Source organism: Micrasema longulum, unplaced genomic scaffold (assembly GCF_059751315.1).
Source record: "Micrasema longulum isolate JH-2025_06_02 unplaced genomic scaffold, ASM5975131v1 h1tg000473l, whole genome shotgun sequence".
Taxonomy (NCBI): domain Eukaryota; kingdom Metazoa; phylum Arthropoda; class Insecta; order Trichoptera; family Brachycentridae; genus Micrasema; species Micrasema longulum.
The window spans coordinates 239,841-266,691 of NW_028277671.1; the positions used below are offsets into that span (position 1 = coordinate 239,841).

At 29.8% G+C, this 26,851-nt stretch overlaps 1 protein-coding gene and 1 long non-coding RNA gene across 2 annotated transcripts; both read left to right on the forward strand.

Moving 5' to 3' along the window:
- The first annotated feature begins 4,112 nt into the window (after nt 1-4,112).
- On the forward strand, nt 4,113-9,063 carry LOC148281298 (uncharacterized). The gene is made up of 4 exons (XR_015822390.1): nt 4,113-4,168; nt 5,064-5,171; nt 5,771-5,905; nt 6,749-9,063. It is a non-coding gene; the product is annotated as an uncharacterized LOC148281298 (long non-coding RNA).
- A 140-nt stretch (nt 9,064-9,203) lies between these two features.
- Nucleotides 9,204-24,739, forward strand: LOC148281299 (prosaposin-like). The gene is made up of 3 exons (XM_088226919.1): nt 9,204-9,391; nt 14,840-14,915; nt 23,314-24,739. Exons 1-3 carry the CDS (start codon nt 9,343-9,345, stop codon nt 23,501-23,503), a joined length of 315 nt encoding a protein of 104 aa, XP_088083045.1. The 5' UTR covers nt 9,204-9,342; the 3' UTR covers nt 23,504-24,739.
- Nucleotides 24,740-26,851: the final 2,112 nt, after the last annotated feature.

A 26,851-nucleotide genomic window follows, 5' to 3' on the forward strand; every position in this document is an offset into this window, starting at 1 on the left:
TTAAATCACAAGATCTCGGTGGCCAATTGTGATCACCTCTTCGAGAAATAACACGGTCAGGAAACTTTTCTTACAAAATTGCGATGGTTTCGTTGCTTGTGTGGCACGTAGCGCCCTCTTGTTGAAAATAAACGTCGTCCACATCAATATCTTCCAATTCCAGCCTTAAAAATCATTAATCATAGCTCGGTAGCGCAATCCATTCACCGTAACAGTTGCACCAGCCTCATTTTTGAATAACTGAGGTCTAATCACACCGCCAGTTTAAAAACCGCACCAAACAGTAACAAGTTGAGGATGGAGAGGCTTTTCAACAATCATTCTTGGATTTTACGAGCCCCAAACTCGACCATTCTGCTTATTAACGTAGCCTCCGAGGTGAAAATGGGCATCATCACTGAAGATGATTTTTCGATGAAAATCCGGATCATTTTGATGCATTTCAAGGACCCAATCAGCGAAAATACGACGTTGCTGGTGATCGGCCGGCTTGAGTTCTTTTGTTAACTGAACTTTAAAAGCCTTAAGACCTAAGTTTTTATGCAAAATATGGTGTAATGTCGTTTGTGGAATGCCTAATTCCAAAGATCGACGAGGAATCGACAAATGTGGGTTTTCGTCAACACTACGGGCTACAGCAGCAATATTCTCAGTTGTTCTTGAGCGACGCACACGGTTTTCATTCTTTACATTACTTACTTGTCCCAACAGCTCAATTTTTTTCACCAGTTTCACTATTGCTGGCCGAGAAGGTGCTGCACGACGACTTTAAAGTGCTTTAGTTTTACGAACTGTGACTGCAAAATTTTCATCATTTTTGTAGTGAATTTTAACAATTTCGATGCGTTGTTGAAGCGTGTATCGTTCCATTTTTAGTAATAGAGTAATTTTTACTTGTCAAATGTCAAAAGATGATAGCTTCAAAAGTGACAGCTGCCCAAATAGCGGGCTATTCAAAATGAAACCTCTTATTGGAAAACTCTGTATGTATAGAGCAAACAAATGACTTTCTATGCGTGGCCTCAACTAAAGTTAATTAACCTGTACCACTGGGTGCGGATAAGGAAAAAAAGGTGACGATGAATCTCATTCTTGATAATGTTTTGTTTTTAGTAATGCGATGAAATGCAAAACAGTTGATTGGTGCCTGGAAAAAACATGGGTAAACGAGAGTTATGTCAACGAAAGTCCAGAACTAAATTGCAACATTTGTTCAGATTTAGTCAGATTCTCTAGGGATCAACTGGCTAAATCGAATAACGAGGTTAACTTATTTTATATTTTTCGTTTTTAATACACTGTTTTTTAATTTAAAAAAAACAACAACGCTACCGTATGAAATAAACAACGTTATTTTTATACTAAAGAGCAAATCGATACCCTAGTTCTATAGGGAAATAACTCAAAATAGCTCATTTTGAGTAACGTGCACTTATTTTATTTAATTTTATTTACTTGTTCTTTTACAATTTATGTATTACTTTTTAACATTAATGAAAGTGTTCCCTAGTCAAATTTGACGGATTTTTTAAATTGAAATATGGAAAGGGAGTGTTTCTTTCTAGCATCATTAACTCAAAATTTTAAGATTTTGAGTTATTTCCCTACTTAACGGGGTATCGATAATATTGCGTTTCTCTCGACAGTTAAAAAATGGGAGATAATCAAATCACGTTGTCCAAAAATTGTGTTGTTTTTTTTTTTTTTTTATTCCATTACCAAAAAAGGACTTACATTTGATATTAATGTCACTAAAATATTTAAAAGAGAGAACTACTACTACTCTACCGCCGCCACTACAGCCATACCGCTACAGACCGCCACACACGTCTATCCTGGCATACATTCCTAGCTTCTTCCACATTCATGCATACCCTTCGGTTCTGCCCGCTTTTGACATGACCTGACTTAATATTTTGATTTATCTGATCACGCCACGTCTTCATTGGTTGTCCTCGTCCCACGTTACCTTTCATTGTCACCATATATACATGTTTTACTGCCCTTTCATCATTCATTCGTTCTACGCGAAGATCAATTTTACCTGGCTCAGATTTACTCCCTCGCCTGAGAGAAATCCCTGCAAAAAAATACGTTTTGCAGTTTGGCGGGAATTTATGTATTTGTATTAGTTGTGTTAACATAAATTGTGTCAGTTTTTTTCCAAATGAAGAGAACACGAGGACACTACAACAAATTAGTTATTAATGTATTTCCCTTCATTATTTTAAAACAAATTAGTCAATAATTTATTTATGTACACTGCGGAAATATCGCAAGAAACTTTGGCAGCTTAATTCCCTTGATTCCGCATTCCGTGTTCCATCGAGACAGGCGCCTTGGCGCAGTTGGTTAGACGGTCAACCTTTTTTTCCACCCGCTGATAAGCCTCTAAAATAAAGGCTTAGCTTTAAAATAAAAATGAATTACTTGTAATTGAATACTCACTTTTGTCTAATTGACATTCGATTTTGAAGGCTTATTATCAAATAAAATAATATTATGTAGGATGTAAAAGCAAACACAATATATTGTAAAGCTAAAAAAAATAAATTCGAATAACGTATTGCCTTTACCAGTTTTTTTTTTAAACTTTTGGTGCTAATTTTAAGATTTGAAAAAAAATGGACAAAACATAAATTTATGAATGTGAAAATTTTTCAATAAATATATTTTTTTAATACATTGACGGTCCCTGTGTATATTATCGAAACTGCATTTTGCGAGGTTTACAGTAGAGCTTAAACGAAGCTTAATATTTATTTTAATGCTATCATATATTATATATTGTAGAATTTTCAAACATGTCTCTATTGTATTTCAATACACAATGCACCACTAGGTGCGGAAAGGAGAATAATGATGATGCGTAGGTACTTCTCATCTAAATTATTTTTTAAAAATTGGTATTTGTGATGAAATTAATATAGATTACTCCATCCCTATTGTCTCATAAAATACAAAATTATAAAAAAAAAATACGCGGTTATTCCAGGCGCATGCGCATAAAATGAAATTATCTTCTTTTTTTTTATTCTGGTTTTAAGATAGCGAATAGCGTCATCTATAAAATTTGATACGTACCATGATTTATTTTTAAGGTTTTGGAATCGGTTTAAAGCTGAGCTAAAAATTATATATATATTATGTTTCAATGAAATTCATAGATGGCAATAGTAATTGCAACATTTAGGTATCCTCTCAAACAAAAAAACTCAAACTTATAAAATTTTATTCTTTTTTATCAGCTATCAAGAAGAAAAGAAATCTTTTTTTTTTTTTGACTGTTATTGTTAAAAACAAAAATTACTTCATTTTTCAATTTTCATTTCATAGGTAGAATTCATTAAAAAATTTGAAAGATTTTGTAAACTTCTGGAAATCGATAATGGATGGTGTATTTGCAAACTCTTGGTAACCAAAAGCCTTTCTGGATTATTGCAAATACTTAAATCTGGAATCAGTGCCCCCTCCATTTGCAAAATAAGTGGTTTGTGCTCTCAAAATGAATGTGTTTGCGATTCTTTTGAAGAAAAGGTATGTCTCAAAATATTTTGGCCTATTTATATTTCTTCAATTTCTGCTCTTTGTATTCTTTGCCTGTTCTGCGCAATGAATACTAAATATAAAATGCACATGGGTATATATTATAACAATAACTTATGAAACGGGGGTGAATGGATCCAGCCTGCGGTGGCTTGGAGAAGCGTATCGTTGGAGCTTTTCAGATGTTGCCGTACGGTCCAGGCCCTTTGGTAAAGTAGGGCAGCGAAGGACTTGACCCATCCAGTCTCATGGCACTGCAGTACCTAAACAGTATAAGCGTTGTTCTAGGTGACTCTTAACTTATTTCACGCAGCTTGCATGTAATTATTCAAATACAATGCAAAGATAATTGTAAAATTCAAGCTTTTTTATAGCAATAACTAACCTCTATTTTTTCGATATTTGGATTATACAAAACAATACATTAAATATATAATTGATAAAACACTTTGTTCTTAGACCAGTTTATTTTGAAGCACTAGTAGTTTTGGAAAACACAGATACTTCCACCTACCGGTGTTATTATAAACAAAGCATAAATATACAGAAATAAAAAATCTAAATACTATCAGGAGTGGAAGGAGCCAAAAAAGAAAAGGGTGGTTTAAATAACGGAATTATTGTAAGTAATGATGAGGGATTTTAAAATATAATATTATTACTTATTATTTTTTCTAATTTTTTTTTGTGTATTTCTAGATTTTCTAAGCTATTCATCATTTGGCCTTTACTTGTTATAGAACGAAGGAGTTTGATTTCATATGAATCAACAGAATGGTTCAATTCCATTATGTGATTGGCGAATTGTGAAAAGGTATTGGATGTAAGAGCTCGATAAAGTTCTTCAATTCTAATATTTAAATTTCTCGCAGTTTGGCCAATGTACTTTTGGTTACAATCTCCACATTGGATTTAGTATAATACGCCTCTTCTATTTAAAATGTCGATTTTTGATCTTGATTTATCAAAAAAAATCCTCAATTATTATTTGTATAATACGCAGGTTGAATATGTGAAGATAAGTTTAGTGATTTTTTTAGTTACTAGACCAGTACATAATTTTTTTTGCCAAGTTTTATCAACTTCACCATTATTATGTGCTGAATATAGTTATGTCTAACATTTTTTTTAAATTTGTTTTTCTATTAGTTCTTTATTATTCTCATTATTTTAAGTGATTTGTTTTATAATATCTAATTCAAGTTTGTAGTTTATAGTACCAAGAAGCATATTAATAAATCGGTTAAGCATAGAATGAAAGCTAGCCATTTAATGTGCGATGAGATGTAATGAGTTGAATGGGATTACAGTATAGGAACTAGTAGTGCTTTAAAATAAACTCAAGTGGTCTAAGTTTTTTTTATTATTTAGATATACAAACATGTTATTTAACAAAATTATCACTGATTTAATCAATTATAAAACAATATATTCATGCTTTTTCACAGTTGGAACTTTGTAAAATGAACATAAAACATAAAAGATACAAATACAAGTGTGCCATTATTATGTTTCAGACAACAATGAAAACAACTACTGACAGTTATCTTCAAAAAAGTCAATGTTCTGAGGGACCTTCATTCTGGTGTGAAAGTGAAAAGAACGCAATTCACTGTGGTTTAGGAGTAAGTGAGATACTGATAGATACATAATTTAAACTCATTCATAAACCATAATTAAGATAAAACACCAAAATCTTTAAAATCATGTTTCTTCTTTATAAAACTGACAATTACAATGATATGATGTCACATCACTCTACTTTGCTATTATTTTTATACTAAGTTTATTCTTCTTCTACATAACGCATATTCTCACGCGTTATAAAAATAAACTTTAATCTTAATATCAATTTTTACATGTTTTGCCACATTACTTTATCTCAAATGACTACAGAATGAATGGTTAGAACATGTTATTTTATATACCTGTACAATATGTACATGGAATAATATGGAGAAACATATTATTAATAATATTTTGATACATTTACATATAAAGTATCTATTGTGCATAAGTAGAAATACAGTAAAATCTCGACATAACGGACTAACTTGAATTTAAGCTAGTTTAATTTGAAAAGACGCTTTTAATTTTTTTCATTTGACCGGATGTTTTATCCGTTATATCCGAAATTCGTTAATTATACGACTGTTACATCGAGGTTTTACTGTATATATATATTTATAAGGTGCTCAGATTTAAAGCAAACATTTTTATCCAGGCTGTTACGTACTGCAAAAAAAATGTATGGAAGTCAGGTAAAACCGGAAAATCTCTTAAATTAATTGGAGAAAATAAATGCACTCAAGGTCCATCATATTGGTGTGAAAATGAAGAAAATGCCATTGCGTGTGATGTAAGCAGAACAGTCATTATTTATATTATTATATCAATGTAATTATTTTTTTAATCAGTCATCTGGTGTTCATGTTTCACACAAATAATATTTCTGGTGGATTGCTATCCCAGTAATTTAATTTCCGTAAGCTAAAGCTGGAACGAAAGATGGTTAAATAAAAGTTCAAGTCAAAATGTTTAAAATTTGAATGAGGAAGTTAGGTAATTAAAAAAATTCTAAAGACTATCAAACCAAGATCAAAAAAATATTTATTTTTATGTATCATATTATCTTCATGACGATTTTTACAATCGTTAATTTTTTTTATTACTCCGTGCGTGTAGTCACTAGTTCTCTTCGGTGAGTTGTCTTGATTGGTGGGTTGACTTCCCGGAAACCGAAAATCTATCAAAACAATCTATTATTGGTTGATTTAGAAAAACTTGTGACGCCATTTAAAGTAGCTGATTTTTATTATTTTTTCTAACATTTTAGATAAACTTTATCGTACAGTGCTTTTATTTTTAAAGCGTATAATAAAACATTTTTTATATGCAATTTCCCGTAGCACTGAACTTCCTCGTTTAAAAATTCGAAAGATGTGATGACCTCTTTCACTTATTACTCAATTTATGCATGTGCATGAAGAGATAATATGTATTATTACCATAATAATATTACATATAATTTTTTTATTTAAATGAGTCATAAGAATATTTTTTAATTCCTTTCAATTTATTATTACATTTTTTATTATAATTCGTATATAATACCTCAAGGAATATTTATTATTTGCTGACAAAATTATAACATTAATTGTAGTACCAACATACATAATAATTATCAAAATGCTTTTTTCAGGCAATCGAATTTTGCAAAAAGAATTTTTGGAAGTTGAAAAAGAAGCACTAATATTGTTGTATTTACTGAAGACAGGACATAAAACAAATATATACAGTTATCCTAGTCGCAATTATTGCAATAAATTGTAGTATCAAATAACCTATTTTTGTTTTCATTTTTAACAATTCAGTAAAAGTCCTAAAAATAGAATAATAAACATGTAGGATTATGTAGTTGAGGGTTGGTTGGAGTTCTTACACCAGCTAGAGATTGACAGAGAAGACACGAGGTTGCTGTTTGATGATTATTTATTACATGGTGAATAAGTAATGAATTATGTAGCATGAGTATTAAGGCGATGAAGAGTTGAAGTAACTGCACTTGTACTACATGCAGGAACTGTGTGACGTCGTCGAGCTGGACTGAAGTGAACTTGTTGGGCCAACTGACTGAACGAGCTTTCTGACGTTGGCTGCGTCCTGTAGTCTCTATATAGACGACGTTTCTTTGTAGTTCATTTCTTCATGGTAGGGACGATGTGAATGTGCTGCAAAACAATGCTCCCGGTTTAATGTACAATACTATAAGAGTTGCATTATACGAATGTATTGGATTCAATAGAAAATTATGACATTGCATCATCGGTCATTAGTCTACTTCAGGTGAACTAATTTAACACGTATGTGTCATTGATTATGGACTATGGACCCTACAAACATGCTTACATGTTTAACTACATGGCGGCCTCCGTGGTGTAGTGGTCAAGACGCTTGGCTCACGCTCGGAAGGTTCCGGGTTTGATTCCCGGTGAGAACACAAACATTAAAATGTGATTTTTCTCAAGCCTGGGTGTTCTGTGATGTAATTCACCACTGTAATTGGGCCTTCTGGCATGTTGTGGTGCAAAAATAAAATGAAATGAAAAAACTAAAAAATGCTACTAATTTTTGCAAATGGTATTTCTTATAGTAATCATAAATATAATATTAAAATTCATTTTCTTTATTGTAGCCTTGAGAAAAATGTATGAAGGACGAAAAACCTATAAAATAAAAAATAATCAAAGCACAAAACTTCTTTTTTCCCATTTTTACTGCCAGATAATCGTAAATTTCCTTTTAACAAATTGTTTTTATATTATGGTATGGGTAAAGTGACCATTTGTCCCGTTTAGAACGAGACCGTCCCCTTTTTACGTAGCCTGTCCCGTTGTCCCCGCGTCGGGACGTCGAAATGTCCCGTTTTCAAAAAGAAAGCAAAACACGGTAACATTTTTTTTTAAAGTGTTGACGAAGAACAAATAAAAATTACAGCTGCTGAATTCTATAAAATAAGCAAAGAATATTTGGAGCAGTGGACTTTGTTCTTTGAAGAATAAGAACTATTCAAATGGTCAGATTTAACTAAAATACCTACGTGGGAAAAAATTCAAGATGTAATGGATAGATTGATTCAAAAGCAATTTAGTAATTGTAACTAAGATACAGAAGTATTTGATGAATATTAACTTATTACTTACTATATAACACCGCAAAAAGTGACAGAATGGAACATTTGGAACGTTTAAATCGAAAGTCACTGGGTGGAATTGTTCCAACACTTTTGCACCAATAATTTTAATCATAAAAACTTTCGTATAATTATTGAATACATTTTATGCCTGCCCGGAACTAATGCACCCGTAGAAAGAGTTTTTTCATAGATGAACAAGTTGTGGACAACTGAAAAAACGCAATTGGAAGTAGCAGTTCTTAAAGAAATGTTGTTAATTAAAATCAATTTTAAGAAATCCTGCCGAGAATTATATTCGTATTTAAAAGCAAATTCAGTAATACTTAAGAAAATTTGTTCATCAGAAAAATATAAAACAACATAAATTTTTGATATTTATATTATTCATTCCTGTTATTTTCTTTTCTTCATCAACATTCCTGTTTTTTTTTTATTAACAAATAAAAACTATGCGTTTTCTTGAATACACATACTATTACATAAAAATTGGTGAGTGTCCCATTTTAAGGACAAAAATAAATGTTCACATTATGAATACACATACTTTTACGTAAAAATTGGTAGATGTCCCGTTTTGGGGACAAATGGTCACATTAGGTATGGGTCGGAAAACATGTAAGTAAATAATTAGAATAATTTATTTTAAAAATTGCCGCCATGTTAACCAAGCTAATGGCTATATTCCAAAACTAATGGAATGTCAAAAATTGTAGTCATCACCTTTAAGATTTCGCGACAAATGGTTTAATAATTGACTATTGAAAACCTCTGGAATGTTAAATAAAATAACATCATTTCTTCTCTAAGTTTTAAACCTGTTTTGAGATTTATATAATTATCTTTTGTTTTTCATTTCTTTCGATTTTAAGTTTTGGAACAATGACTCGCACAAATTTATCCTGCACCAATGGCGATCAAGTATTTACAATCAGCTGACCCTTTGACTTGACAAACTTGATAAAATAAGAAATGAGAATAAAATCAAATCCGCCGCCGTCTGTTGCGATTGTTACAGCGTAATATACGGGTGCCAACTTTTGTGTGAAATTATTATTTAATTTGTGGTGTGTAGTTTCAACATAACAATAAAGAAAGTGGCGATGGCGAGCATGCAATTTGTTTGCCTGGCGATTTTCGCAGTTTATTGCGGTAAGTTATGTTCATTTTGTTTTTGTATTAAGTCTGACGTTTTGCGTCTTTGTTCATAATAATAATTTGAGCGATGACATGTTTGGCCTCGGTTCGTCGGGTTATGCCTTTATTCTTACTACTTTTTATCATACTAGGTAAAAGTATTACTAGTTTTAAATGAGTAATTAGGATAGATATATATTATATCCTATTAGAGCCAATCACAGTTTGAAATGCGCCTGACGGTTTTGTATCTCTATTACTTAACATTTTCACAACGTATTCGTAGTAACATTCATACTTTGCCAGATGTGAACACAATACAGACGTAAACACAATGTTTTTGTTATTATTCGATTGAACGACGACATTCGTTAATTATCTCATAATATTTTTACTCCTCTGACAATGACATTTCGCATTTTCCCCGCGATACGCATTATCGCAATTTCTATTTGCGGATATTTATGTTTGTGAAGAATGTACATTTTTCCCAGCAAAACATTATTATTTTAGTTTGTACACAACCACATAATGTAAGTAAGATAGATGGCCAAATTATAAAAACAAAGAAAAGGGTACTACTAGAGTTTCCAGTCTCGACACAAATTTGAGTTTCGAGACTAATACCCGTATGCAGAGACAAAACTTAAGGTGAGGAAAGTGCATTCTAATCTCATAAGCAGAGAATAACCCGAAGGTGCAGACAATAGAATGTACTTTCCTCACCTTAAGATTTTTCTCTGCATAGGGTTATAAGACAAGACTCGAAGTCTGAGTCTCGAAATTTCGAGACTAAAACGAGACACGGAGACCAAGTCTTGAAATTTCGAGCCTTTGGGACTATTCGTTCCTAACAATAATTTGTATTAAAAAAATAGTGCATTTAGTAAATAAATCTCATCATAGCATACTTTTAATAAATCTTTTTTTCTCAGTGTTGCTTGCGCTAGCACCAAGATTGTAAAATTCTTCCTTCATTTTTAATTATTATATTATTCAATATAATATTGGCTTCCTTATATTTTTAAAGTTCAGTTCAGTGCTGAAAAATCAGTGTTGTTTATTATAAGTAAAGCATAGTATTATTATGATCTGTTTGCAAAACAGTAAAGAAGGTAAACAATATACAAATAGGCAAAATTAAAATATAAGCAAACATATATTAACACTGTCTATTCTCACTAGGTATAGCAAATACCTGTTCTGAGGTAGACAGTATTTTTTTTCAAATATGTAATATAGCGTATTTTTTATTAGAGATTTCTAAAGATAATTAATACAAATTTGAATATTATATGAAAATATAATAATCTTACAAAAATTAGGATATAAATTTCAAAAACATGCTATTCAATGTACCTCACAGTAATTTGGATACCATTGTTGTTTTTGCTGTAGGGAATTTTAGAGCCAATGTCAGATTCTTTTCACTTCTGCCTAGTATGCTCAGAACATTTAACAAAATCTCGTTAATCAAAATGGTCTATGTGTTCTTACAGAAAAGGTAATTAAGCATCCAAGAAGTAAGCGAACAGAACTAAGACACAACAAAAAAAATTACAACACATTAGTCAACAATTTATTCTCCTTCATTATTTACATATTCTTGCTAACATTTTACGAGTTTTTCAATGCCTGTGTGATAAAAAACAACCAGACTTGACTTGAGGGATTCGTCCAACCATGTCTGCAATTCAACGTCATTATTGAAGGAAAGGCCGTGCAAATTGTTCAAAAGCAACCGGAAAAGGTGCAAATCTAACGGCGTGAGTTTTGGAGAATATGGAGGGTGCGGGAGGACTCTCCAACCAAGCGATTGGATACCATTTTTCGTAATGTTTGCAATATGAGGGCGGGCATTATCGCATTGCAGAAAAACGCCATATTGCCGATCTGGCCTTTTTTGTTGAATTGCAGTGTTGAGTCGGCTACATTTGCATAATATATAGCCCCGCATTGACTGTCTGATTGCGTTTAAGTAGCTTGTAGTAGATGACGCCTTGCTAATGCCACCAGATGAAAGTTATTGTCTTGTGCGATAATATATATAACCTTGTTTCTCTCTGGGCGTTGCTTGCTGACCATAACTCACCCGTTCTTTCCGTTTCTTCATATTCACATAAAGGCATCATTTTTTATCACTTTTCATCATGATGCGGCAAAGGAACCTTTGATTGAGCAGCAAACCAGCAAACATTTACAAACATTGATCTTTGTTGTTTTCACTCTTGTTTTCACTTTTGTTGGTTTGAAAGGGATCTTCATGAATAATATGGTTTAAGTAGTCCTCGACGAAGACCACTTGTCGTTTGAAACGCTGCATATCTTTCAGGTCTAAATTCCCGTCTTTGCAATGCAAAAAAACCATTTACCAACTGTCCTTTCATTCATAGCAGCTTTGGCAACTTTATTCCCTCGATTGAACTCAAACAGAAGGAGATGTCGAAAATGCTAACTTTTGTCTGCTTGAAATTTCATTTTGAAGGCTAGTAATCAAATAAAATAATAAATTTTAACGTAAAAGCAAACACAATATTTTGTAAAGCAGAACTTTTACTTTTGGTGCTCATTTTTATATTTGGAAAAAAAATGCCTAATACGTTATACATATGATAGAAAAATAATAGATATCTGTATATAGTCAAAGTACAAAAATATAAGATAATTGAATTAACATTAAGGAAGAGAGGGAGAAAAATTGGACAGGTGGGAATGGAAGAGAGATAGATGGTTATAGTTGAATTTAATTCAGTAGTCGCATAAAAGAAGACAACTTGTTATCAAAGAAATCAAGACTGGGACATTTGTTGGCCGACCTAAGAATTCTGGGCAAGGCGGAGTAGAGAAGACCATAATTAGAACTCTATGGTTTCCATTATGAAAAAATAAATTTTGTCTCAGGTTTCTTCTTGTGATATTTAATTTTATAGATCTCAGCTTTATTATTTCTTCACACCACAAAATTTGCACTTTCTTCACACCACAAAATTATTTGTGCCCATTTTTAAGTGAATAATTAAAGTTTTATACTAAGTAATACTATGCTATAGAACTAACACAGTGTTGAAAATGCTGACAGTAAAAAAACCCATGTATTTATGTTGGTAGGTACATATTATAATTGCCCGTTCTATTGACTTAAGTATCTATTGACTGTAAAAATGAATCTTACAATTTTAACAAGATAATTTACCTCAGTCATGCATCTATGTACATTAGTTTTCAGATATCCAATCTTATTTCAATGTGCATCTATATTATTTCTGTTGTGATTAATTCTAAAACAGAAAATAGTTTTTTATAGATTAAATTAAACGTTCTTACAATCTACAAACCGAAAATTTAATTTACATATTTCTTTTTAAAAAGTAGACACAAACACGATTTTCAAGCGGTTCTATATTGTGTTATTTAGTGGAATTTGTATGTAATTAAATATTTCAGAGTTTTTGTGATAATTTTTACTAATACCAGTTGACAAAGATATGGTAATAAATGTTTTTTTCAAAATAAATATTTGCGTTCTCATAATTTACTCAAATATTTCAATTTCAGGGACATTTTCAACAAATTTTAAATAACTCCTTGTTAGAAAATGGCAACCAAATTGGGGTAGAGTGGGATTAGAACTGCGGACCTTTGATGCGTGAGTCCGAGACACTAGCCAGGGGACTACAACCCGACCTCTTTAGTCCTCTACAATTTGCTTTCCAACGAATTCATCTTTTCATATTATACCAACAATTAGGTCACCTTACTTCGTGTTTGATAACCTTAAAGGTTTATTTTACTGGATACTAAGTATTATGAGCATCCAATAATAAACTAATTGACATACATAGTAATTTGTGATAAATCTGAGTATGATTATTATCAAACTCTAAGAAATATAAGTAATATAGTCAATTTTTCCTTTTTTTCCTAAAGAATTAACCGGTGGAGTTCTTAATTTGGTAGATTAAGTAGACTCCAATAATATTTTTTTGCTTTACTAAATTTGTACAGTATTAATATTGATTTTCCATAAAAGGTACTCAAGTAACATTACAATAAATGCGAAATTATGACAGAATTTTCAATAAGAAGTTTGATGAATTAAGTGATAATATTTTTAGGATGTATACTTAATTGACTTTTTTAATTGCTGTTAATAATGATAGCATTTAAAAAAATAAATCCTTCATTTAAGTACCTTTAGTTAAAATATTTAAAAAAAATACATTTACAATAAACGAAGATGATAATGTAATCTCCTCTCGATTGAGAAAATGAGGACACTGCCTCTTGCAAGTAGTTTTTAATTTATCATCTTCTATATTTCTTTTATATTTTTCACTGTCATGTTGTCCTCTCTGGAAAGATAATTTTCAGTTATAAAAAATAATTATAGATAAGAACAATCGTAAAATAAAAACGAAACACTTTGTCTGGAATATAATTAGTATTATTAATATAACTAATATACATTATTTATAGTATGTTTATAAATATAATCATTACAATTTCGAATCATTGATGGCATAAAGGTATATAATATGTACATTCTAAATATGTTGATAAATAAAATCAATAGAATATAATGATCGCAATCTAAAGAAGGCATTTTTATTTTAATTTTTTTTTTTCAATGTATTCTAATTAAATTATACGAATTCCTGTTTTTTTCCCACTCTTAAGTGCGTACATCTAAATTATTATAGACTTCTGGATTATCTTTGTGAATATCATTTATATTTGTTTTGGCTATTCGATCAGGAGTTTATAAATTGAATATTTTTAAATATAGATATATACAAAATAGAATTTATAACTAAGTAATATTCTCATGGATGTTTATGTGTGTATATGTATGTTCATATGTATGTATATATGTGTATATATGTATGTATGGATATGTATGTGTGCATGCACGGGTATATATATGTGTGGATATGGATAAGGATGTGATATAGATATTGACTTAGATATAGATATGGATATGTTAATAAATAATGTTTTTAATAAAATGCTTTGTGCCTATATGTACACATTTCTGTTTTAAATTTTGGTACTCCGGTTCTGTATTTATTTATTTTTTATCTTAAAATTGCGTTATCATTTACTTATTTTTTTGCTTTTTTTTACATCTTTCTAAATATTTTTTTGAAAGCATAAATTACATGTACTTTTTTCGCTCCTTATATTTAAGTTAGTAGTAATTATTATTATACAGCTATGTAGGACTATCATATTATAAATTGTAAAGGATCTTTACCGACAAGCCATATTCATTAGCTGAGTCTTGTAAAAAAAATAAAAATTTAAAAATATTTTTAAAACAACTAAAATGTATGTAAATAATAAATAAATAAATAATTTTTTTTTTTTTTTTAAAAAAACTTCCTTACTACAGATGATTTATGATTTTTGGGCCCTTGAACTATGTTTTTACAAGTATTTTATTAATAATGGAATTTTTTACAGGAATCACTGTGGCCACTCCCCTTCTAGGGCAAAACCAATGCACATGGGGGCCGTCTTATTGGTGTTCAAATATAACGTAAGTTTTTAAAAATAAATAAGGTAGTTTTTTTTAATATATGTTTTTTAACCGAGATTGAGAATTTGTTTGAGAAGGAATATGGAAGTCCAGGTATTGAATAACCATTGCACTTGTTCGTAAAGATTTTGACATACTCTTAATAAAATACTGTAAATTTTCTCTTTTTGTTCATTATTATTTATTTAGAATGTTTGCGTAAACAAATTCATTCATCTGTGATGCTACAATTATGAAATGATTATGAAATTTATTATGAAATTATGCTTTTCAAATTCTTAAATCTAATTTTAAGGTTCTTTTCCAAAGTTGACTATTTCCAAAATATGTCAAATTGAGTTTTTTATCACATCGTAGATATATTTAATTTTTGTCAAAACGCAATAATGATATGGACATATCAAAAATAAATAAAAACCACTTTGTTTTTCACCACTTTTTTTTTCTACCGACCAGTTTCAAAGCTATACAAGCTTCTTTATCAAGGTATACTTAACTAATCAATTCTATCCTATTTTATTTTATCCATGTTTACTAAATACTACATGTGGAGCTAATAAATTAAGTCTTTTTGTCTTATAAGGATGGAAAGCGTAATGTGAGATGGATACAAGTGTATGGATATTGGTGGTTAAAAACAAAGTTGATTTTATTATAATGAATAACCACAAAGTTAGTGCTACAAATATAAAATTTATGTAAAAAATAGTAGTTGTTTTGAAAAAAAAAAAACACAAATCTGGCTATTTCCAGGAATTCGTCAGTTTTGGGAAAAATTAAAAACAATAATAAGTTTTTTTGGTGTATTTGGTGGACCGGACGAATTTTTTCAGAAACTAAAAATACTGGTCATACCTTCTTAACTGTACCCGCTTCTTATCAATTTTTTTACATCGAACATGATAAAAAAAGTCAGTTTTGGCAAGGAAACCTCTAATAATTGTATTGCACATAGTGTAATCATTTTGATTAATGAGAATAATCTTATTCAACGACACCATGAAACTGTAATTATGTACAGTTTATAATATAAATTATAGAATATAAGAATTGATACTTCATTTAATATTTATTTTTATTTAGATTTTAGTAGGCAACTCATGTATCGTGACCAAAATATCTTGTAAAAAATTTGATCAATCTGACCTTTGTACTTTGTTATTATATTATACTACAGTAAAACCCCCTTTTTACGTTTTTCAAGGGAGCAAAAAAAATTGTAAAACTGAGGAAAACCATAAAGCGAGGAAATGAAAAATGTATGAAAAAAATAGGAATTACATAAAAATAAAATTAACTTGCTACACTGTAGTGTACATATACTTCCAGAAAAGTTGTAAAAACGGTGATAATTGGGGATTGTTAATCTTTTTTTTTTACTATTTTCAATGATTTCACTAAAAATATTTTTATATTTTGTATTTTTTCAAACAATAATATGTAATCTGTTTTTTTATTTGATTTAAAAAAAGCATGTTAAAATTATTTTATGTGCAAATAAAAATTAACGAAAATAAAATTTTGAATTTCCATAAAATAACCTACAATATTTTTTCCCCTAAATGTTGGAAAATTTTATTTATATAGTATCACCTTTTTTTCTATGGCATCACAAAAAAAAACTGTCATAGATCGCTTCAAAATTGTTTCACATTTTTATGACAAATTTTTTAGCATTCTTTTTTATAACTTTAAATATTTCTATTGTTATTATTTAAACACCGCAATTTATTGATATGAAAACTTTATTGTTCCTAAACGTTTTTCAACTGCGTATCATGATTTGTATAAGTTATAAGTCAATATGACGTTTTTGTTAAAAAGAAAACTAAAACTAATCCTAAAGGAAGACACTTGAACAAAAACGTCAATTACACTGCACCTGCTTTGAAGTTAGGTTAAGACAATAATTTATCCTTTATTAGTTGTTTACCTGTTTTTATTTCTTCATCCGCGTGGCACACGCGGTGGCGCGCGGACCGCAACACCATTATTGCGATGTAATCTTGGCATTTTTGGACACATCAAATGAATTCTGATTTTTTTTTAACGTACAACCGGGGTGATGAAAAATGTGAAAAACGTTCATTAGGGAGAAAATTTATTTGAAAAAAAAATGGGTCCTGAACATTTCGGTGTAAAAAGGGGGTAAATGTAAAATTGAGGAACATAAAAACAAGATTTTACTTTAAAAGAAAAAAAAACCGTGAACATGCCTAAGCAAATATTACTCTTTTTTTTTGTGACTCAGAAATATATGACATGTATAAATTAGTACAATCATCTACATTGCAAGTCAAAGTGATTCATTACAAGCCCAAAGTAATCCAAATCCATATAATATTATAATGCGTAATTGTGTTTGTTTGTTTGTTTGTTTGTTTGTTTGTGATTGTTCGAATGACCAATCGACATGAGTTTTTGCATGTGAATAGCTGAAGAGCTGACACATGCTACTTTTCATACCAAACATCTCACTCCCTTGGGAAAATTCTTAGTGAAAAATGAATCAACGATTCTGTACCTAGAATAGAACACGGGAGTCCACTTTTTGGTGTTTTGAAGTTAAAAATGCAGAAATTATCACAATAAGCTATTTTACACCGATGTCCACTTTTGTCATGAAAATGCTTTTATAAGGTGAAATAAAAATCTGAAGTCCACTTTGTTTTGCAAGGACCAAAAATTGGCACAGGTTACTTTTTATCCCGAAGAACATCTCATTCCATCGGGAAAATTCTTATCGTTAAACAACAAAACTAATTTCTCCGTAATACCATCGAGCGAAGAATAATTTTTAAATAGCTGAGAAATCCGAACCCATACTCCTTTATTATATGGATTATAATAATATTTTGCCAATATTGATATTCAACTCGTTCAGTGGTATATATTATACATATAAGACAATCTCTCATAAAGGGAATGTTTTACCATCGAATAGTCACAATGATAAATGTCTGTATTATGCACATACAATTTAATATTTGTGCATACAACTTTTGTAAAATTACCAATAATAATATTCGCATAAATTTGATGGTAAAATGGTCAAGTGTAAAGTATGCATTGGACCTGTGTATTAAAATGTGATACTAATATCAAAAATAACTTTATTTAAAAAAAAGTTTCCATTGGAAAGATAGTAAAAAAAAAATTTCAAGTTATGTTAAAATGAAAAAAATTAAATTTAATGGATATGCTACACAAAAAAAAGTATTGTAAAAAAGTTAGTTTAAACTTTCAACTGAAAAAATATTTCGTATTATTATTATTAGTCGTTTTTTCTAATATAATAAAAATTAGTAACACTGACAGCCTTTTTAAATTATTTTTTTAATTTTTTTATTTAGTTCTATGATAAACATAGTCAAATACAATATTTACATCTATACTTATTCTAACACTATTTATTATTATTGTACACTTACTGTCCTAATTTATAATATTTAAACTGTTTTTATATGCACACTTTTATTAAATTATGTATATTCACTAAACCTGGTATAGAGTTGTAGAATTATTAGAATAAGGATGGTACAGTAAAAAATCTTACTTATAAACCTCGCATAAAGTTATACTCGGTATAGAGCTGGAATACCAACCATAGAAACTTATTCTAACCTGATATCCGTACCTGGCTCCAAAATGATATTGCGCTTGCATAAGCCCTACGATCTGTCATCTGTCACATTATTCAGTGGTAAAATGGATTGTATTTATCGCGAATTTAAACAATTTAGAAAACATACCAACTTTCTAGATATTAAGTGAAATATCATTTATGAGCGTAAAAATGATCATCAAATTTACATTACATACATATTAATTTTATTTAGCAGATGTTTTGACAATGATCTTATTATAATTTGTACATAAAAAATATTTATTATAATACATATTTAAATTCATTAAATGAAAATATATACATCCAATCGTCTAAACATTTATCAGTGGCATATTCCAGTTTGTAATTTATCGTTATTATGACCAATGCCAATATGAACCAAGGTGCAATATCTAAGAATTATCTTTCTTACAGGGAATATTCTCTTTCAAAAGTTTCATGACGGCCAGAAAACATTGTTTATTTACAAAAAATTCCGACTAAAATTCCACAATAATCAAATAATGCATCAATAAATAAATATCATTATCGATTTTGATTGACTTGGATTTTGTTGGTTATGCTTGACATTTGTTTAGTTTGTTTTGTTACTAATATTAATTTGAATAACATATTAGTGTTTATAACTGCTCATGCGCACGCAGCTTATTCATAAATGTATGCAAAAATGTGGCATGGTCAAAAATTAAACGATGGAATAAGCTTTGTGTAGTTATTCTAGGTCGTAAATATTTTTACAAGTAGCCTTTTTCTTATATTGGGTATAGTTATTCTAAGGTATAAGATTGGCATAAGGAAATCTAAAAAGTAAAGCCGTAAGTAATTAAAGTTATTACGTTTTTTTTTAGCAAAAAGGGATATTGGAAAAGCAGAAATTAGATCAGGTTCATTATTGTAATATGATTCCTATGAATCATAGCAGGAAAATTGTACACAAAATATTGGAAAGTATATTAAATAAAATACTAAAATTCAATATTTAATGGGTCTTATAGTATTAAACATGCGGACATATTTTTTTCTTGAAGCAATGAGTTTCTGTGTATGCAGATGAGTCACCCTGTAGTCCATAATATATTAGTCAGGGGTTCATTCTACTCAAACCACAAGTCGAGTCATTAAATCTGACTGGTGACTTGTTTTGTTACAATGATAATGATTATCTAATTTGTTTTATTCTTTGTTCATTTATTGTGACCCCCTCTTTTATTCATTTGATAACACACAATGGATTTGGTTCTTCTATTTAATTTAATTTCCCATTATCAATAGTCTCTAACATTTTATGTCTCCAACTAGAATACCAACATCATTACACCCCTATGAACCCTCATAAAACAGTATTTCATGAATCAAAGTGTTATTATTTTATAAATGAATGGTCTTAGTAATATGTAAACATGACTATTCATCGCAAATAACTCCAAAAACAAATACGACCATTAGGTTGTGTACATGTATAATATTTGTTAACAAAATTAATAGAGTACATATCAGTCTGTATATTATCATGGGCTCAATGCTACAACTAGATATGTAACTTCAAAATCAGCATTTTTGAGTTAATCATTAAAAACACGTCGTAATATCTTCCTCCATGAATGCTACGAATTGGCAAGTCATAATGCGTTCAAATAATATTATGATGATTTGAATGCACAAATTATCTATTTGTAATATTCATGGAGGAAGATACAAAGATGTGTTTTTAATGGTTAACTCATAAACGCTGATTTTTAAGTTATCTAGTTATAGCACTAAGCCCACGATATGAAAAGTGGTTATCACCTCTAATTTGAATGCATATAGTTAAATTAAAGTTAAAATAACTGACATGATTAATATAATACTAAAGTAAATTACCGTGAAAAGTTGAAGCATAGGCTGCAATTGGCATTTATGGCACCATCAGTTGCAGATAGGGGTAATTTTTTATCTAATACTTTTTTCCAGAATAAACATACATTTGTTTAAATTGTACTTTCTATAAAATAAAATTTTAATCAAATTATTTTTAATCTATAAATTCCTTTAACATTGCTTTTAGTATGTCCAAATGTTTGTAGACAGGCTGGATTTCCTCTCTAGGGAGTTATTTAGATGTAAATCTCTTGCAACAGATGGAAAACATTTTTGAGAAGGGATTATGGAAGTTGCATTTGCAGGACTTATGACCTGTTATTAGCTGGTTTTAGTGCCCACTTTACACATTGTGTAACATTCATCATTCTGCCTATGTTTAAACATCCACATTTCCTGAACTCTTCGTGAATGTTACGCAGTGTGTAAAGTGGCCACTAAAACCAGCCAATGACGGGTAATAAGTCCTAGACTTCCATATTCCTTTTCAAAAATGATTTCCCTCTGTTGCAACAAATTAAGATATAAATTCCTTACTAAAAAAAAAATATCATGAAATTAACTTTTTTCACACATTAATCAAATATATGATTAATCTTTATATCTAATTTAGTCCAGATAATATATTATACATTCTAGAATTGTCTCTAATAAACATACTTAATGGTATAATGATTTAACTTTTTTACTTAATAGTCAAACTCTACCAATATCGAAAGACTCATCACTTCGTTATCAAGTCTTTTCTAAAACAACAACCTAATTACCATAAATGATCTAACCTGTTCTGTATTCGACGATTTAAATATAGTGTTTAGTATTTAGGCAGCATGGTTAAGTGTATTTAAGAAATGACGTAGTCACTTTTTTTTGCAGTAAATACGTAACATATTTGCCAATTAAAACTATCAAGTAACATTAAAATCGGAAGTTTAGTTTTTGTTTTCCGTTTTACTTCACATTTTTTATTTTATTATTAAAAATAATAGTATGAATTTAAATTACTTATAATTTAAATTTCATCAAACTAAAAAATTTACTCATTGACACTAAAACAAGAGAGGTTCCTCCTTTATTAAGGCCGTTTAGCAAAACTCGATAACATCGGCCAGAAAGCGATATAAAAATTATATGAAAATTACATGCATATAAAAATTATAATAAGCATATAAACAACAAAAACTGAAAGGACAATAATCAGCAAAATGTACACAAACATAAAAATAATGAGAATATACAAGAATAGCTTAAAATTAATGATATTTGAAATAACAAACCCATACCTAAACTAAAGAGATTTTTACATAAATTGAAATATGCTCTATACTATATTTTTAAGAGAAAATTCACTCTGCAATTTAAATTAACAATATTGTCAATTTAAATTTAGGTAAATACATTCATGCATAAAAACTAATTCCTCCCTAAATATATAAAAAAAATATATATTTTATTGAATTGAATTGAATCCGGACTTTCAAGCACAGTAAATTGAATTGAATTCAGACTTTCAAGCATAGTAAATTGAAAATTAAAAACCTCACTGTACACAACGCTTTCACTCATTCCTTGCTACAAAATATATACACATATATATATTTTATTGAATTGAATTGAATCCGGACTTTCAAGCACAGTAAATTGAATTGAATTCAGACTTTCAAGCACAGTAAATTGAAAATTAAAAACCTCACTGTACACAACGTTTTCACTCATTCCTTGCTACAAAATATACAAAACCATACACTCTCAATGGAAAACACTCACATGCTACAGGCTTAACCCTTTAAGGACGGGGATTTTTTTTTAATGATCAATTTTTCAAAATAAATATTGATTATTAATTTCCTTCACTGTTTATTCCATTGTGGCACACCACATACTAAAGAACATATCTTTTGGGGCTAAAATATAGCAAACACAACCATATTTACTTAAAAACAGGAGGAGCTAGATAGTTTTTCGCGACAGTGTCTTCTTGTGACAATATGGTCACGCTCGTCCTTGAAGGGCTTAGACAGTTTACACCAAACACCTAATTAAGTTGGGTGGAGAACAGGCGGAATACACACTGGCAAGCATATTGTAATTACGTTTATTATATTATTTTTAAGGTATTTATAAGCTATGCCGTAATGTAAATAAATTAATCTTAAAAAAGAAAATCAATAATCTTAACACATACGCTTGTCTTAAAGGCATAACTAAGGAACTAAATAATGCGATGTGTATATAAATAAAAAATATATAACTTTATAAGAAATAGGTTGCAAAAAATGTAGTAGATTGTATACTTTTTTCTGTTACTAAATAAATGCTTTCATAACAGAAAATTCTTTAAAATCTTACAGCCTCTATTGTGAATTTTTATTTACTATTGAAAACAAACATGAACCATTTTATAATATCGTCAGTCGGCGTGCATTATCGCTAATCTACAATTTTGGCAAAAATAATATATTCATATCGGGGGATTTTAAACTTTTATTGGGTGTTCCCTAATCATCTGATGCGCGGGGGATCAATAGCAGGCGAGCTTTCTGAAGAAGAACTGTACCGTGGATCGGAATAAATAATGTGTTAAATATGATTTTTTAAAAACATTTTTTACTGTCTCCTGAAAAAAGTTGATTTAGTAGATTGGCGGTAATGCACGCCGACCGACGATATGCCACCCATCATAAACTAGATAGACATGTTTACAATATTAGATTTTTTCAAACTTATATATTAGTATAAAATTGTTATATGAATCCATACATGTATAGGAAATCACATACAAAATTGTGTTGGTGTTTGTTTGCTCACTTGTAAAATACTGTAAATGTAAATTTTTCTGTCTGCTTTTATGTGGTGATATTAACTGATACCATAAGCGAGAATTTGAAATATGTTTCTCGTTATTTTTAGAAATGCAAAGGGCTGCAAAGCTGTATCCCATTGCATAACGGCTGTATGGGAAAAGCAGACTTACCCTGTGGACGATGATGATGTCTGCACAATCTGCACCAACATGGTGAAGCAGGCTCGGGACCAACTGGAGAGCAACCAGACTCAGGTTTGGCAGTTTCTCTTTATTCCTCCCACTAATCCTATTTAACTCTGATAACTAAACCATTTGTTTGAAGTGATAATATTATTTTATTCTTCCATTTTCCTTTTCATTTCTTTATTTCCCCCATTCAAGACCAGTGTGGAGTAATATATGAATATTATATCTTCAACATCATTTGACATAGCACTCTTGTCAACAAACTTATGCCTTTAACCACTCTAACACTCTTTTGCACTCAAATGCCGCCATTTCGGCTAAATTGAAGTTTGCTATATTACTCAAGCGCAACCACTATTGCTGCATACTACTTTCTTTTTTGTGTGAAGAAATATTCGCGTTCTTATAATTTACCAAAATATTTTAATTTTGGGGGCATTTCAAGGAGTTAAAAATAACTCGCTATTAGAAAATAGAAATCAAGATGGAGTAGAGTGGGGTTCGAACCTCGGACCTCTGATCTGTTAGTCCGCAACACTAGCCACAAAACCACACACGTTTCAAATGTGTAGTTGTATTTATTTAATTCAATTAGTAATCATTATTAGGTACTAAAATTACGAGTACAAAGGATTAAGTAACGTTATATTGGCCGTAAAAAATGTAGCACTTCAAATTATATGTGTAGTTCTAATCGTTCTTGATTATCATATTTAATCCCAGCCTAATTAATACATAGAATATGTGAAAAATCTCAAGCAATTTTCTAACAAGAACTTTAGTTTATATTATATTTTTTATCTCAGTTAATATCTGTCGAGTTTTAGTGAATTGAGTTAGATTATCAAGTTTATAAAATATTACTGAACTTTGAACTTACCTTGAAATTTAACATAAAAATTGGTTTGAAAACTGTGAAGCTGATGATAGACCCCTTGGGACTAAAGGGGTTTGAAAAAATGCCACAGACACTGTTCTTCCATTCTTTTTTTATGTAATGAAGGGGAAATCAAAAATATAAAAATTCTTCAAAATAAAACGATGAGGATTATACTCAAAAGAAATATCTATTCAAATGTAGAAAGAATGCACAAAGAAATATGGCTTGCCCACAGTAAAGCAAGAAATAAAATATAATGTAGCAATTTTTATATGTAAAATAATTAAGGGGATGAATAAAATAAAAAACAAAATCAAATTTAACCAACTTTTTTAACATACATATGAAACTGGGGATAAAAAAGATAACATTACCAATAAGTATAAAAACAGAATCTCAAAACTCATTGTACAAGGGATTGAAGCTGTACATTGAGTTACGTGAAGAAATAAAAGAAATAAAAAGGATTTAAATATTTAAAAAATATTTTTTAAATATGTTCTGAAATTTTAATAAAAAATTAGAATGTTATTAAAAGTTTATAAAAGTTGAAAAAAAAAACTTGACTGTCATTCAACAGGTTTTTAAAAACTTTATTTTTTTAATAAAACATTGATTTTTTTATTTTTATTCATTTGTTCTTTTACAATTTATGTATGACTTTTTTTCATTTAAAATCATTTTCCGACACTGGGGTGTGCCGAGGGAGACATTTTATATAATTTTGAAACATGCCATAATTAAATTGTAATCTCAAATACATATAAAACATAATAAAAACACAAAACTCATAAACAAAAACGCTATAAATACAGACATCTATCTACATATTTGGCCCGATCCACTTATCAATCTGTGCATCCCACCTCCATTATCCATTTCTTAATAGCAATTTTATAGTGCTAGTATTTACTAAATGTCCTCGTGTACAATGGAAGTAGGTTGTGCACTTTAGTGGAGAAGTAGACCAACCCCCTTTGATTGAAAGTTGTGTTAATTTTCAGTTGCTTTTGCAGCATCATGGCGGAATGTCTAGTAACTCTAGTAATTGTGATTGGTGTCATGGGAGGTATTGAATATTTTTTGTAAACATACATAAGTAAAACTTTTGCATAAATTTATTTATAGTCATAACATTAAGTTTTTTTTTCATATATGTCGAGGAAGCGTGTTCTGATGTACAAGTATTTATACTAATATTTATACAAGTATAACAGTGTTCACCAATCTCAAGCTACCATTTTGAGTATAAAAGTATAAATTTTTTCAAAGTATTATTTGTATCTTGTATGTACACTAATAATATGTGGATATTTGTATCTATCATTGTTGCAGCCTATTATTTCCTTATTGAACTTGGATTGAATATTGATATAGGTAATTTTCTTGTTTACCATGACCATTAGTATTCAACCCTATTTCCTTAAGTCTCATGTTCAACTAGAAGCTGCAACCTGTCACTTAGTTTTTAGTCTGCTGTATCATCCTTGATACCGCGTCACATTTATGCTAATTGAGATATTATGAATAATGCACACACACACACACACCTTGTCTTGTAAGATAATCGAACAGTTAAATTAATTTTATGGCCTATATGATTAGATTTTGTCAATAATATTAATGTATGCTTATTAAGACCATTCAATCCATAGATGTTAATATCAATTTAGTTATTTTATATATTTATGTGTTCAGTTTGGCTTTAGTTTCCAATTAACCTTTGTTTTTAAATAATCAATAAATATAATTAAGAATCAGCACAAGGAAGCCATAAACTAGCTTTTTATACTTATATTTCATTATACAAAATAATATCAATATATTTTTCGTAAAGCTATTACATAAAAACACACTTATAAGGTATCATATTGTCAGGTTTCTGGCACAAGTTAGTAACTACGATTTTCGAAAAATGAGATGTCTTCATAAATGGCATCAAATATTGTTTGTTTAAAAAGTAAATAAAAATATTTTGTATTTTAGAAATACAAAAAATAATATTCAACTTGCTGTTTTATTCCAATTGTTGATTTGAGATGGGGTTTTAACTTTAAAAGTCATCTCACAACTATTAAATGTAGTTACCAACTTGTGCCAGAAACCCGACAATATAGTGTGTGTATGTATGTACATACGGGGTAGGCACCATAAATTCTCGGCATGATACGGAAAAAATAAATGTGGAAAAATATAACAATTTTTATTTCTCAATATAGCCTCCCCTAATATTAATACATATATTACAACTATCAATTAATAATTCTATACAGCTGTTACAGCTAGAGCATTCCATTACAGCTGCTTGCAACTCACTGTCCTTAAAACCCTAAGGTCTTTTTTTAAATTAGAAAATAAATAATAATCACTTGGAGCCATGTCCGGACTATACGGTGAATGCTCCAATTCTTGAAAGCCACATTCGCTGATGGCAGCTTGTGAAATGGCGGCAGTATGTACGGGTGCATTCTTGTGCAATAATCAAACACCTTTTGTCAATTTTCCTCGGCGTTTTTCATGAATATTGTCCCTCAATTTATGCAGCAAAGACGCATAATAAGTGCTGTTGACAGTTA